Source organism: Equus quagga, chromosome 3, assembly GCF_021613505.1.
Source record: "Equus quagga isolate Etosha38 chromosome 3, UCLA_HA_Equagga_1.0, whole genome shotgun sequence".
Classification (NCBI taxonomy): domain Eukaryota; kingdom Metazoa; phylum Chordata; class Mammalia; order Perissodactyla; family Equidae; genus Equus; species Equus quagga.
In genome coordinates, this window is record NC_060269.1 from 143,203,358 (window position 1) to 143,218,525 (window position 15,168).

The 15,168-nt window shown below is 45.9% G+C and overlaps 1 protein-coding gene across 1 annotated transcript in view; it reads left to right on the forward strand.

Annotated features, from left to right (window-relative positions):
* The window catches only part of TAPT1 (transmembrane anterior posterior transformation 1), a 59,486-nt gene extending 53,331 nt beyond the window's left edge, over positions 1–6,155 (forward strand). Inside the window, exons 15-16 of the mRNA XM_046655781.1 lie at positions 2,070–2,230; positions 4,004–6,155. Of these exons, the coding sequence (XP_046511737.1) occupies positions 2,070–2,230; positions 4,004–4,221 (379 nt within the window). The 3' untranslated portion in view covers positions 4,222–6,155. The remainder of the gene's footprint in view (positions 1–2,069; positions 2,231–4,003) is intronic.
* The last annotated feature ends 9,013 nt before the right edge of the window (positions 6,156–15,168 follow it).

Genomic DNA, 15,168 nt, shown 5'->3' on the forward strand with positions numbered 1-15,168 from the left:
GGAAGGGAGGGTGAGCTGGTGTCTCAGTGGAGACTGGATGGAGGAAGAGAGACAGCCACACAGATGCCCAGGAACAGAGCAGGCTTGGCAGCGAGGACACAGGACAGGCCTCACACAGAGAACAGCGGGGAGCGGGGCGGCTGGAGCACAGGGATCCAGGCAGGATGGGTGGGAGAGGACCCAGTCACTGCGGGAGGGGCCTGGGTTCTGCTCTGAGGGAGCGGGAGTCACTGGAGGATTCTGAGCAAAAGAGGGCTGGGTGCAGCTGGCTTTGCAAGGCCTCTCTGGCTGCTGTGCAGTGTCAAGAGGAGAAGCCGTTACAGTCATTGCAGGAAAAGGGAGCCATGGCTGGAACTGGAGCAGTGGCAATGGAGTGGGAAGAGTTTGTCGATTAGGTGCGTGTTTTGAAAGCAGAACTGGACAGGACTTGCTGATGAATTGATTGGGTGTGCGGTGTGAGGGAAGAAGAAGAATCAAGTATGGTTACAAAGTTTGGGGCCCAAGCAATTAGGCAGTGGGCTTGCCGTTTACTGTGATGGGGAGGCCTGTGACATGTATACGTGGGGTTTTGGTTTTGGGAGGTTTGGGGTTGCCATCAAGAGTTCTGGTTTGGATTTAGTAAGTTTGAAATCCTATTAGCTGTCCCCTAGGTGGTGTCAGGGAAGCCGTGGAAGGTATGAGTAAGGAGTTTAGAGGAGAGCTGGGGCTTGGGGTAAATTTGGGAGTGTATGCGCGCAGAAGTCCTTGCGGCCGTGGGTCTCTGTGAGGCCCTCAGTGTTTGCATCCTTCGTCCTGGGGTAGGGAGGCTGGGGGCTGTGAGGGAGGCCCGTGTGCTTCTTGCTTCGACCTCCTGTCAGGCCCGTTATGAGACTTGCCCACACTGACTTGTAATTTCCTGCTATTGCCAGAATTTCATCTCAGGCATAAGAAGCAGCGACCTGCTTCTTCACTTGCTGTGAAACTGGGAGTGAAGTCCTGGGTTCTGTGTCATTTAACAAATGGCCCTGGATGTGAGAAGATACCAATATGAAGAGGGGTTGTTTTTCTTTGTCAGAATTTTTTGCCAGATTTGTATCCAGTGCCTTAAAATATTATGTACCTTTTGGCCCAGAGATTCCACTTTAGTAATTATAGCTATCTAGGAATTTATCTTAAGGAAATACAGATTTAGCATAAATTTTTTTGATCAGAAACTTTTTAATAGAAGCAAATACTGGAAATAACCTAAATTTCCAGAAGTTAAGGGTTTGGGGGGCTTTGTTGTACAATAAAACATACAGTGAAATATTATAAGACCTTTAAAGTAATGTCAGCGAGGAACCTTAACTAGTGTTGAAAACTATTCATGGTATATTGTTAATGTAAAACAACGGTGATAATAAAATCGCAAAACTGGTTGACGCTACTATGTGCCAAGTCTGTTCTGAGCACCCTAGGGAAATCTTCTCCTTTATGGAGCAGGTGGTTCAGAAACTCACTCAGGTCCACTCAGCTTCTAAGCACTGAAGTCAGGATTTGAACTCAAACACTTGGACCCAGAGTGTGTGCTCTGGCTTTGAACTCCAGTCCCCTACTGCCTTGTAAAAGAGAACCCATTTCTGAACAGCGAAAAACTACAAATCACTGTCTACTCAAAGCAAAAATGACAGAAAGATACTGTAGCAAATGTCACAGTGATTATCACCCGGTGGGGAGTTATAAGTTATTTTATTGTTTTCTGTTCATCTGCATTTACTAAACGTACTTGTTTAAATCGCGAGAATAAATGTTAAATAGTTTAGTACCAGGTAAGACTTCTAAGTAATAGAATTTCTTCTTATAACGAGAACTGAGGAATTTATCAAAATTTTCCCTTGTGGTAAAGAAGCCTCGGGGGGCTTGGACGTTGCATAAGGAGGTCACACATCTGAGACCTGGCCCTCTGACCCCTGGGCCCTCTGACCCCCCTGCTCATCCTCTTTCCCCCTTTCCACCGCCCTCGCAGCTGCTTATTAGCAATGGTAGTGGATGGCATTCACAGTGATTGAGATAAATCCCACCAATGGTTGGTTGTTTCTCTCTGGTTTTAGGTTGATATCCCTGAAAGTACTTAATAGCATCGTGCTATTAGGAAAATCATGCCAGTATGTGAAAGAAGCCAAAATGGAAGAAAAGTTGTTTAACCCTCCCCCAACCAACACTCCAGGCAAACCATCCAGTAAATCACAAAACAGATGTAAACCCTCCCAAGGTATGTTTGGTTCTCTTCACCGCTTCTCTGACGAGTTAATTGTCTGAACGGTCCCTAGTAAATTGTAAACTGTTGTAAATAGTGAACCACTGACTGTTCGGGCAATGGTTAGCTTTCAAGATCTGATTTCACTTTGCTTAGTTCTTTAACATTTGTATTGTAGCTCTCTTCACAGACACACTAACGCAGCTCTGAGTTTTTACCTTCATTTCTTGCTCAGTAGATGATTACATGGCAGGTCCAGGGAACACAGCAGGGGGAAGAAGGCAGAGTTTTATTCTGGATTATCGGGGAGAGGGGAAGAGAGCGAATAGTGAATATGCACTGTGTCAGGTGGCAGTAAGTGCTGGACAGATGGCTAAAGCAGGGGCGAAAGGCAGGTGTGGGATCCCAGGCAGGGGGCTCACGCACACATACAGAGGCCCCAGGCAGGAATGGGCTTGCCATGTCGAGGGACAGCTAAGGCCAGGGTGCTGGAGTGGACCCATCCCGGGGGAGAAGGGCTGGAGAGGAGTCAGAGAGGCCACCCAGGGCCCTGCAGGCTGTGTGAGGACCTTGGCTCCTACTCTTTGTGGGAAGGGACCATTGTAGGGCTTGGAGCAGAAGAGTGATGTGATCCAGCTGACATTTTAAAAGGATCTTTCTCAAGCTTTGTGGAAAACAGAATCAAGAAGGGCAAGCCCAGAGTCAGAGGCCAGAAGTGAGGCTGCCTGGCTCAGAGTAGGAGTCAGGGGTGTGAGTGAGAGAGCTGAACCAGATCCGGGAGAGATGTGGAAGAGCACAGGGTTTGCTGATGAGGTTGTGCAGTGTGAGAGAGAGAGGAGGTAAGGATGATTCCAGGGTTTCTGGCCTGGGAGAATTGCAGGAAGAACTGGGACACTGACTTCATTTTTGTCATTAGATGGCAGTTCCCTGTTCACATAGGTATTTTCGTTTTTTCATATGACTTTTAGTTTAGTTTATTTGTAAGTGTATGGAGCACCTGTGAGCCAGGTAGTATGTGAGATGCTGGAGATAGAAACATAAACAAGTCATGCTTTCAGGGCCTCACAGACCGATAGGGGAAACACCACAAGTGGATAATCTGTATAGATGAACGAGGGTCATACACAGGGGTATGGAGGGGATGGGAGAGGGTCGCTGCCTGGCGGCGGCGATGACTAAATTAAATTTTGAAGGATGAGAAGAAATAGGCCTAGTGAAGACAGCTGGAGAGGGCCCTTCAGAAAGGGACCAGCATGAGCTCAATCCTGGAGGCCTGAGGAAGCATCCCGAGGACTGGCAGCTCAATATTCTGAGTGTGTGGAATTTGCTCTGCAAAGGGGCAGGAGATGAGAGTTGAGCTGGGCCCAAGTCCAGTCTGGAGAGAGGGCCATGCCCATTGTGTATGCTTTCCAAGGAGCTAAAATAAAGTGAAATAAAAACTTGTAAAATCACTTGGAAATAATTCTTTCATTATGAAGAACATAAGTACTATTAGTAAGATGAGGATTGCATTTGTTTCAGCTAACTAGATAATTCATAGCGGTCCATGTGTGTTCTGTTATACTGGCTCCTTCAGCACATTAAGAAATTAAGAAGTGTCCATCTTACTTTCAAGGGTCCTCCAGTCTAATGGGGGGGCTGAATCCCGTGAGCACGTACTGCAGTTCACGGCCCCTACATCTAGAGCCATGTAATAGGAAGTGCATTTTGGATGTGTGTGTGAGTGTCTGTGTGGGATGTCTTGGAGGAGAAATCCTTTTCTAATTAAATGGATCTGTTTTTCCACAGAAGAAAACCTTTCTGCTTCAGTCACCAGCCAGCCGGTTCATCAAAAGGAAAATGTCATACCATTACTTGTGACAAGTAATTCTGATCAGTTTCTGACAACTCCAGATGGTGATGAGAAGGACATAACACAGGACAACTCTGAATTAAAACACAGATCCTCAAAGAAAGACTTGTTAGAGATAGACAGGTTCACAATTTGTGGAAACCGAATTGACTGAACTCTGCAGCTTGGTGTGCTGAAGACGCCAGGTCCCGGGAGAGCAGACGCTGTGCTCCCAGGACGGACAGACGTGAAAATGGCACTTAAATATTTATTTAAAAACTTAAATTATTAATGGAAAGCAAGTCTTAGTATCTTCCTTCCAGTCACGTGGTCTGGCTGAAGGTCAGGTCACGGAACAGCAGCCACGTCCAGCCTCGACTCTGGCACACTTGGCGGGTTAGGCAGCCGCCTCCTGCTCGAGCACTTCCGGCCGCGGGGAGCAGCAGCAGGGTTGCTTTTGCTTTGTCCACCTGGGCTTCCAGAACATCGGATTTTGCCCCGAGGCCTCTGCGGTGTAAGGATCTACCTGGCAAACTGTGAAGCTTCTCCACGGCGTCCCCTTTCCAGTCTCATACTATTTTCACCAACAGTTTCAAACTGGACTTCATCTGCCAAAGCATAAAGAAATAATTAAACTTAAGTCAAGATAAATGTTCTTACCACCAGAGTAATCCTTGGAGATGTATCTGAATTAATCAGAATAAAAGGCTACCTTAAATAAGACTTGATGAATAGTAGCGTTTTATAGAAAAAACCCTAAGCCAGTTTGTTTATTTAAAAAAAATGAATGAAGGTTATGTATCACTGAGAAATTGTTTCATAATTTTTCAGTTTCCTCTTTAAAGCAAAATGTGACCTGTGCATTGTTTAATTGCAGTGGATAAAATAGAAATTCCCTTCCCAAAAGGCACTTTTTATACTGAAAAAGCAGAGCAGTGTTAACTTTAATGTATAGTTAACTGGTTTTGTTTTAAAACTAATTGCTTCTAAATTGTTACAGTTAAAAGGATTTGGTGTTGAATAGGCTGAAGAATTGTCGGTGTACAAAATTCAGAGATGTTAGCTTTAACTGGGTTTTGTAAGTAAATACTCTTAAGTGGACTGGGCAGTGCCGGTGCCTGGGATGAGGTCTGTACTCTGTGGGAGCGCGTCTGTGTGGGGAGGTGTGACTGTGGGAGTGTGCCCACTGGGGCCGGGCAGCCCCGTGGTTGAGGAGTAAGTGGCCTGTCAGGGGTGTGGTGGCTGTCTGGGTGTGGGAGGTGTCTGGGTGTGGATGTTGGGAACAGCAACCAAAAGGTGCTGTTTGGTCTTGTTTGAGAGCGAGACTCCGTTTCTGCTCACTTACTAGTTTGTGGCCTGCATCATAGGACAAGTTATTTTCCACCACATTTTATCTTGAGAAACCTTTCTGCACTTTTGTACAAATTTTACGATGTCTAATTTCAGAACGCCCAGATGTCGCTGTTGTTGCCCCTGTGACGGCCCCATCCTGAAGTTGCGCTCCTGTGCTGCTCTTTCAGGCGTGTGATGTGCAGAAGATAAATTTTAGGTGATTTGTCTATTTCCTGGGTGAAATAGAAAGCGAGCTTTAATGCTTTGGATTGTTCATTTAAAATACAGAAGTGAATTTTCATGTTTTGCATTAACTAAAGAAATCTGGAGATTAATGTTCACATAGGGTAAAAGAAGAAATTGTACACAAATGCTTTTGTGAAACCAGGAAGTACTTTAAGTTAAAAATGAGAAGACTTTTAATTGCTTTGTGTATGTTTCAGTGAAGCCCCATCTTAGAATTATTATTCTTTTCTCCGTCTTCTCTTCACCACCCAAAGGAACAGTGTCCGTGATGAATGGGAAGAGTTTGAGGAGAACCTTGCCAAACACAGCCCTGATCAGAGCAAGAATAGGATTGGGGTACTTCTTTCAATTCAGCTTGAATTATTCTGTTATTGTGCTGTCATTTTTGGAAGATTTCCATTTCCTTTGCAGAATATATTGGGAGTTCAGAATGGTGTTCGTTTCTTCTGTTAAAATGGCATTCAGTACTAATTTTATAAGTGCATCTTGTGTGAAACTCAATAAATTCAATTTTGTAATCTTTTTTAAAAAGGTCACTGGATTTATTTTAATAATGTTCACTGTTATATTGGTGGAGTGAATTTTCCACTGTATGAGAATTTCTAATTTAAAGTGACAGGACTATCTAATTTGAATTATTCTTTTGGTCTTAATAGTGGGAAAATGTTTGATTTTTGTCTTTGAAGGAAAAAAAGGCTGGGTCTTCATCAAAGACCATTTAATCTCTCTCAGCAAATGAAGGTACTTGCATTTTACAGGTGTTTTGAATGTCACACCATGTGCTTTTCACATCTGAGAGTCAAGTTCAAGACTGTGCTTTGCTTTTAAAAAAAATCTAAAGCACACTATAGGTCACACTCTCATTAGCTTTTCCTTCAGAATCGAAGTACAAATACCAAGTGTCATTCACAAGCCAGTCCAAATTGTCTTGTGTTCTTTGGCTAGCATTTAGACTTTATGTTCATTATACATATACATGGAAGAAACTTGTTATAAATTAAATCCTCAAAATTTTTCCTGCCACTCCTGGTAACTCAACAGCGGAGGAGATAAATGCACCAAAAAAAAGAAAATTGCTACATTTTAATATGTTTCAGTTTCATCTCTCTATTTCTTCTTTCAACAGAGATTTATCACCCCTATCTGTCAGAAACTATTCTAGATGCTGGGATCAACCGTGAACAGAGTCCCTGGGGAAGACTTGGCAGGAAACCAGTCGGGGAAGTAGCTTCTGCTGGAGAGGAGTTGTCTAGTGGCCACGTGATCTCTCACGTTTACTTCAGTTCTAAGATAAATATAGTTCTTTAAGATTTTTATTTATGCCTTTTTTTTTTCCTGTTCAGTTTGCTTAAAATAGTTTTATAGCAGCTTCACAGTGCTTCTATAAAATAGAAAGAAGTAAGGAAATACTTTTTTGCTAAAGACTGCTAGTTGTCCATCAGATTGTGTTCTGTTCCATGGGCGTAGGCTGGGCACATAGCTGCCTAGTTGGGGACTACATTCCCCAGTCCCTCTTCCTATACATGTGGCCAAGTGACTAATTCTCACCAAAGGATGGAAGTTGGAGTGGTGTATGCCATTGGGGGGTCCCCTCCACCTTCTTGCTCCCCACTAACTGGAACTGACAGAAGGTGTGACCTCACCTAACCTGGGTCCCTGAATGCCTCTGCGGAGCAGAGATGCCTGTCAACCTGGAGCTGTCACCTTAGACTATACACGAGGGAGAATTCAACTCATGAGATGCCTTTGTTTCTAAGCCACTGAATCTGGAGGGTCTGTGTCACAGCCCACGTTAGTTCACTAGGAAATCTGCAAGGGCCTATTTAGAGATCTTTACTAAAAGGAGTGAGGTGTTAGACCTAACTCTCTAAAACACGCTTCTGAAAACACTCTGGATTCTCGTATTTGCTCTTCGTTGTTTTTAAGGAAAAAGATGACTGTGCCCCACTTATTCAGAGGTCAGACTCCAGCACCCTTGCTTTCTCAAACTGAACGTGAAACTTGCTCATAAGTGGCAAAGGCCTGTTTGTTCATGTGCTCTGCCGAGCGGGTCTGCCTCGCCCCTTATCTCCCAGGACTCTGTGTACAGCAAGAGAGTGGATTTTAAGGACAGCTAAACAGAACGGAGAAGCAGATGCAAAAGGAGTTAATGCATCCAAAGAGCAGCAAAAATATGGTCATCTGGGGTCAGTTTGAGGCAAATGGTGCCACGAAATGGTCGCTGACAACATCCCTATTGTGGTTCTGTACAATTTGTGGCGCTTCTAAGTGCCTGAGACGTCTGGGATGGCTCAGATGAAGACGTTAGTTTAATATGACTAAGGAGGAATGTGTTCAACTGAGGGGCAGTTCTTGAAGACACCGGCATTCTAAGACAGTTTCAGTGATCTGAAAAGTTTGCATACAGGCAGCAGCTAGTACTGAGCAGGGCTGAGCCACACGGTTTTGCTGTTCTAAATTTCAGTAAGAAAAGATGGTGAACACACATCAGCACGTTAGTGAGAGGCATGTTTTGGCATGGTGTAAAGTTGTATTTGAAATCTGATATTTAAAGTAAGGGAAAAGAAGGCTAAGTATCTACGTGACGTGTTTTGCTTTTAACGTACAGCTTTCTTTTTGGCAGGTGAGGAAGCTAAGGGGGCTCTTGAGGGTGTGTGTGGCACTTTTTTGAAGGGATTAGATCAGGAATTACAGAACGCATAAGCTCTAGAAGGATGAACCACCTGCAAAATGGGTAGTTATTTTTGAAACAGCAATTTTTTTCAATAAGCATATTCTCATTTTGTTTTCGACGTGTCTACATGAGAATGTAAATACTAGGGAAGGTCAGAAATGGCTATAATGTCAGGGTTAATCAGGTAAGTGGAATACAAGAAAAATGCATGAATATCTTGTTGGTCTTGACTTCACAAATATTAATTGCACAGTCACTGTGCAGAGCATAGAAATGAGTAAGCTATGCTCTCTGATCACAAAGCTTATCCATAGTCTAGTTGGAGGGTTGTTGGTTAAACTGGGCAGTTAAGGTCCCCCGAGCTAAGTGCTATCATAAACATAGGTACTGGTTGCAGCAGAGCATCGAACTCGGAAGGAGGCCACCATGTTCACCACTGCAGCTCTAGCATCTTAATATGGTTCTTGGCACATGGAGGCCAAAAAATCCAATAAATATTGGTTGAATAATCATGGGAGCCATTGGGGAGGATGTACACTTGGGCTGCCTTGAAAAAAGAGTAAGAATTAAATGGAGAAGAAGAGAAAGGGGGCCGGCCTGGTGGCGCAGCAGTTAAGTTAGCACGTTCCGTTTCTCAGCGGCCCAGGATTCGCCAGTTCGGATCCCGGGTGCGGACATGGCACTGCTTGGCACGCCATGCTGTGGTAGGCATCCCACATATAAAGTAGAGGAAGACGGACACGGATGTTAGCTCAGGGCCAGGCTTCCTCAGCAAAAAAGAGGAGGACTGGCAGCAGTTAGCTCAGGGCTAATCTTCCTCAAAAAGAAAAAAGAAAGGGCAAGGCGACAGGAACAAAGGAGGAAGGAGAGCAGCATGGCTGCGGCATGGGGTTCATCCACCCCCTGGATCCGTGTCTGAGTGCCTCGTAAGCAGCCACGTCATGCTAAAAGAACAGCTTCATGCCAGAGGGAGACCGGGGAGATGGTAGGGGCTAGATCTCGGAGAGCTTTTAATGCCTTACCAAGAATCTTGGGCTTGCTCCTGTAAGCAATGGGGGGAGCTTAAATGGAATTTTAAGTTAGATTGTTTTAACTATTGAATGAGAAGATGCACGAAAAAAACTACTTTGCAAATTATAGTCTTATGTAACTTTTCCAAGATCCACAGGTAGCAGGGAGCAGAGCAGAAAGTCAAATACCTTCCCTAGCTGGGAAAGCTGTGCTCTCAACTTCTCTGCTACCTGCTGTGTGCGGAAAGAGGGAGAAGCAAAGGCAGGGAGACCCCTCAGGGAGGTGCCCGCAGTCACTCGTGCCAGAGTAACAGGACTTACGGGCTGTCGGGCATGGTGACCTTCTGGATGTTGGATGTCTAGGGTGTTTGCCCATTTAGTAGGTTTCCGGGAGGGCCTGCTGACTGTGTGATGTTGCATCAAGGACTTGCTCTGTGTGACACTGCAACCTCAGTCTGCTCTTCCGTAAATCCAGCTTGATAATATCCGCTCCTCAGGGTTGCTGGGAGGAGCAAATAAGATAATGCATCTAAAACTTGGTTTTTGAATGATAAAGCACTGTATGACTCTAAGTTGTGTTGACTATCATCGACTGATGCCTCATAGCCTAGACTGATGGTCCTCAAAGTGAGGTCCCTGGCCTGGCAGCATCCCTTCACCTGGGAACAGGTTAGAAATGCAGATTCTTGGCCCCCCACCCAGACCTGCTGAGTCAGCAACTCTGTGGCAGGGTCTGACAGTCTGTTCTAACAGCCTCCAGGTGATTCTCATGCATGTTAAAGTTGGAGGATCCCTGGCCTGGAGTCATCACTCTAGGATCTGGACCTCAGAATCATGGGGCCAAAAACAACTCCATCTGCTTTTCCCAAGGTAAAATTTGGAGTGCTCACTTCGGCAGCACATATACTAAAATTGCAAGGTGAAAATTAGACAAATAGGGTTTGGAGGCCAGAGTTCTGCAGCGTATGCCTACCTTTTATTTAAAATCTGCATTTTACTGACATCACTTGCTCAAGGTCAGGCAGCCTTGAGCAGGGTTAGAACCAGAGGCTTCTAGATCTTCCTCAAACCTCAGTGCTCCACCCGAGTGACCTCAGCCTCCAACAATAGAACCTTTCAGAGGAGTGTGGAGAAATCAGAGCACTGGGTCAAGGTATCACGTGACACTCCAAAGGTCTAATTACCAAAGGTAAGGAGGGGAGAAAGTGTCCACTAAGTGGTGCAGTTGAGCACCAAGACCCTTTGTGGGCGATTCCTTCCCTCTTCCCCGAGCACCAACACTGTGCTAGGAGAGGTGACGGAGCAGACAAGGCAGCAGGCTCCTTCTCTTTGGAAGCATACAATCCAGTGGAGAAACCAGATGATAAGCAGGGAGCAATCGAGTGTTGCAGAGGGTGATGGGAGCTGTAGAAAAAGCAAGGTAATGTGACAGGGATGTGATGCTTTCTTCTACCTGGATGGCCAGGGAAGGCGTCTAAGAGGTGACACGGGAGCTGCGACCTAAGCTAGAAGACACCTCTTTCAGGCAGAGACCAGAAGTCCAAAGCTGCTGGGGTGAGAGTGAGCAGGATGTATTCTCCCAGCAGAAAGAAGTTTAGCTGGGCTGGGGGCATGCAGATGGGGACAGCTTACATCTCAAAATGCGTAAGGAGTAGGGGGTCGGGGGCCAGGTCATCCAAGCCCAGGGACCAGGTGGAGTTAGGATATTCCCCATCCCAGGACCAGGTAAGAGGCAGGATATTGCTTTTTTCTACTGTGTGAAGGATGGTTTGCAATCAGCTAGCATGGGATCAGGGAGACCAGTGAGGGGATGTTTTTATGAGAAAAGACTGGGGTTAGACAGGCCTGAAGTCAAGCCAGGGAATCGTCAGGAGCCCTCAGGCTGACCTGGCTGTCTCCACCTGGGAAGGGCAAAGCAGCCCCTCTGCAGGATCCTTTCACCCTCTTCTGGTGACACAGACATGGGACAGGAGTCAACCAAGCCTGGTCGCTTTGCTTCTTCAAGGCTGACCCTGCAGAGTAGGTGAAATCAGTTTTTGTCTGATTTTCTGTGTCTCATTGGATGATTGAGTGTGGTGATGAGCAGTCTGCAGGTCTGCTTCCCTCCTGAAATGGCTCCCAGAGGCAGGCCGGGACGTTCATGGGCCCACAATGGAAACCACATTTCCAATGAGAGGAAGCGCCCCTGAGCCCCACGCTGAGTAGCTGGAAACTGGGCTCAGCTCCCCCACTGGCAGGGCTGGGCTCAGAACCAAAGACAGGAAGATGCTGTGGGCCAGGATAAAGTCACGTGGACTCAGGGTCTATTGTCTTTAACCAAAAAACACAGCAGGAAAGAATGTGGCTTTCCCTTGTAAATACATGGATATAAATGCACTGCTCATTTCTCCTTCAAAGGTAGCACATTTAAAGATGACTTAGGTCCTAGAATGATGGAATGTTAGCCTTGAAGGGGCTGTAACCAAGCCCTAAGCTCTGTCCCAGGTCCAACCTCTCTCTCAAGCTTTTCTCCTGAACCCCGAAAAGTTGCCCTCTGGCTGTGGCTTGAAATAAGAGCTGTGGTAATGATAGCAGTAATTTAAAACGCAGTACTTACTAGACATCTGCCACAAAGCATCATACAAGGCCCTTTTAGTTCGTTACTTCATTTAATCTGCACAATGTCCTTGCAAGGCCCCCATTTTACAGATGTGGAAACAAGGCTCAGGAGGCTGTTTTCTCAACAGCCACCCAGCTAGGGAGGAGCAGGGCCAAGATTGAAAACTTGGTCCAGCTGATGGCAGAGTGCCAGCCCTTCAACACTGGGCTGTGCACGGACCTCAGGACAGCCCTGCACGAGAGCACTGACCAACACACACAAGATTAGTTTCTTAAATCAAGTAGTTTTCTAAGAAAACCATGCGCAGTTAACAAATTTTCCATTCCTTCTGACCTGCTTTTGGTTCACATTTTCCAGACTCTCATATGACTAATTCTCCACGCAGTGGCTCTGCTGAGTGCTATTTTTAGAATCTGGATTATGAATGGATTGTTCCGGTTCGGCTGCTTATTGTTGAATCACCTTTTTTCTCCCTAATGAACCACGACAGCATGAGGCATAACAATGTGGATTTATGTGAGGCTGGCAACTTTACAAATAGTCTCTCCTTGACTTCTCATACCCCCCTGCAAGGTGGGTGCAATAGGATCGTGATGTCTCTGTACCAGCCAGAAACTGTCAAGAGTTTGGGTGCAATCCTAGGACCGGAGAGGAGGGCTCCCCGTCATAGGTCAGGCACGTGCTTGGTAAATGCGTGGTCATAATATGCCCAGCACTGCAGCCCCTGTGCTAGGGAGAGGGGGTGGCGAGAGCATTCCTTTTCCTGGCTCAAGCAATGGCAAATGCTACATGTCATTAGGTTCGATCCTTAAGTAATATACATTTGTTATAGAAAAGTCAGAAGACTATTAAGAAAAAGGTGGAGGCGGGGAGAGGAACATCTACAATTTCACCATCTAATTTGGTTCATGTTCTTTCAGACTGTTTCTGATATGTGCACAGGTAGAGGTTTCCACATGTAGATATATTTCAGTGAGACTCTACATGCTGGTTTATAACACGCTTCATTTCCTTTACATGGGGTGGGCATTTTTCCATGTCAACGATTTAAAATATTTTCAACGGCTGCCTAGAATTCCATATATGGCCATCTCACAATTTGTTTAATCAATTCCTTTTTCTTGGGCATTTGTCTATTTCCTTAGCATAAATTCCTAGAGCTAGAGTTACTTGGACAAGGGTTCCAAACGACTTTTGATGTGTGTTATGAAATTACATTCCAGAGGCGCATAGTGTATGAGCGTGCCTGGAGCCCCACGCAGTCACCAGCCCTGGGTCCTAATCCTTGGATGGTTGTCCTAATCCTTGCCAACCTTACCACTATTTTAAAAAGAGTACTGGGGGCTAGCCCTGTGGCCAAGTGGTTAAATTTGCATGCTCCAATTCGGTGGCCTGGGTTTCCTGGGAGCAGACCTACACACCGCTCATCAAGCCATGCTGTGGTGGCATCCCACATAGAACTAGAATGACCTGCAACCAGGATATACAACTGTGTACTGGGGCTTTGGGGAGAAAAGAAAAAAAATGGGGGGGTTACCTAGTTTTAAGAATGTGGTTAAATATTTTTAATATATCTATTAGATTTTTTTCATTTTAGTAACACATATTTATAGCTTTAACTTTTTCTCTTTGGTGTAAGCTGCAAGTGGGGCTGGGGGCTGGGGGCTGGGGGCTGGGGCCCCGAGAGCCTTCTGATTGGCCCAAACCAGCATTTTAAGAAACTTTGGATGGAGACCCATCATAGGAAGTGCATTTCACATTGAAACCCAGTGTACACACACATATGTAACTGAAAAGAAGACTTTCACCAAATGATACCTACCTTTACTCTGATTTATTCAAATATTTTTGTTTATATTTTTTAAATGCTGGTCATACCATACATACTAAATTGATTTCATGATCTCGTGATGGATTGTGTCCCATTGTTTGAAAAACACTGGCTTAGACTAAGCATAATCAACTGCCGGGAACACACTGGTCCTGAACAGAAACAGAGTTCTACTAGCAGAGAATAAAAAGGAGGTAGGTGTCAGGCAGGCACATAACAGAGCCACCATCAGACCTTAAAGGACGTGCAGGTGTGAGAGTGTGAAGGCTGGGAGAGCGGCGGCAGGAATGAAGGGCGGGAGGCAGAAAGTGTCCGTGCATCCAGCACCAGGTCAGCTGGGCTCTGGGATGGATGGGAGGAGGTAGCCGAGTAAGGTGTTTGAGCCCTGCCTGCCACGGAGGACTGTGACTGCCAGGCTGCAGGAGAGCCCCTTCAGGGAGTGTCCTCGTCAGATCAGGCTGCTGTAACAAAGTACCAAAGACTGGGTGGCTTAAAGAACATTTATTCCTCAGTTCTGGGAGCTGGAAGTCCAATATCAGGGTGCTGGCAGATCCGGTCTGACATGGGCTCTCTTCCTGGTTTGCAGATGACAGTCTTCTCACCGTGTCCTCACATGGCAGAGCGCAGAAGGAAAGCAAGCAAGCTCTCCCCCGTCTCTCCTTATCAGGGCTCTGTGATGGCTGATTTTATGTGTCAACTTGACCGGGCTAAGGGATGCCCAGAGAGCTGGGAGCATTAGTTCTGGGTGTATTCAGCACACTGACTAAGAGATCTTCCCCTACCAATGTGGACGGGCATCACCCAATCCTTGGAGGCTTCTCATGAAACAGAAAGGTGATGAAGGGGTGCATTCTCTCTCCTTGAGCTGAGGCGACCGTCTTCTGCAGTCATATATCACACTCCTGGTTCTAGGGCTTTTGGGCTCCAAGACTGACACCCGCAGCCCCCTCAGACCTCAGGCTGAATTAAGCCCCCGGTTTTGCTGTCCTTGCAGACAGCAGATTGTGGCATATCTCGGCCTCCATAACCACGTGCGCCAATTCCTATAATAAATCTCCTTTTACATGTATCTCCTATTGGTCCTGTTTCTCTGGAGGACCCTAATACAAGCACAACTCCCATTCACGACGGCTCGACCCTCATAACTTAATCACCCCAAAGGCGCCACCTCCTAATACCATCACATTGGCGGTTAGGATTTCAACATACGAATTGAGGTTGAGGAGACACAAACATTCAGTCCATAACAGAGAGAGTTATCCTGGGCAGGAGTTCTCAGATCCCCAGCGGCCTTTCTTCCCAGAGTTCATTTCTCTAACAAGAGGCTGACCCACCTCAGGGCGACTGGCCAAGCCCAGCGCCGTTTCCCCAGGGTTGCTCAGGTTTCCTTGGCATTCTTTTCCTCATGTAGGATAAATGTTCCTAATGTC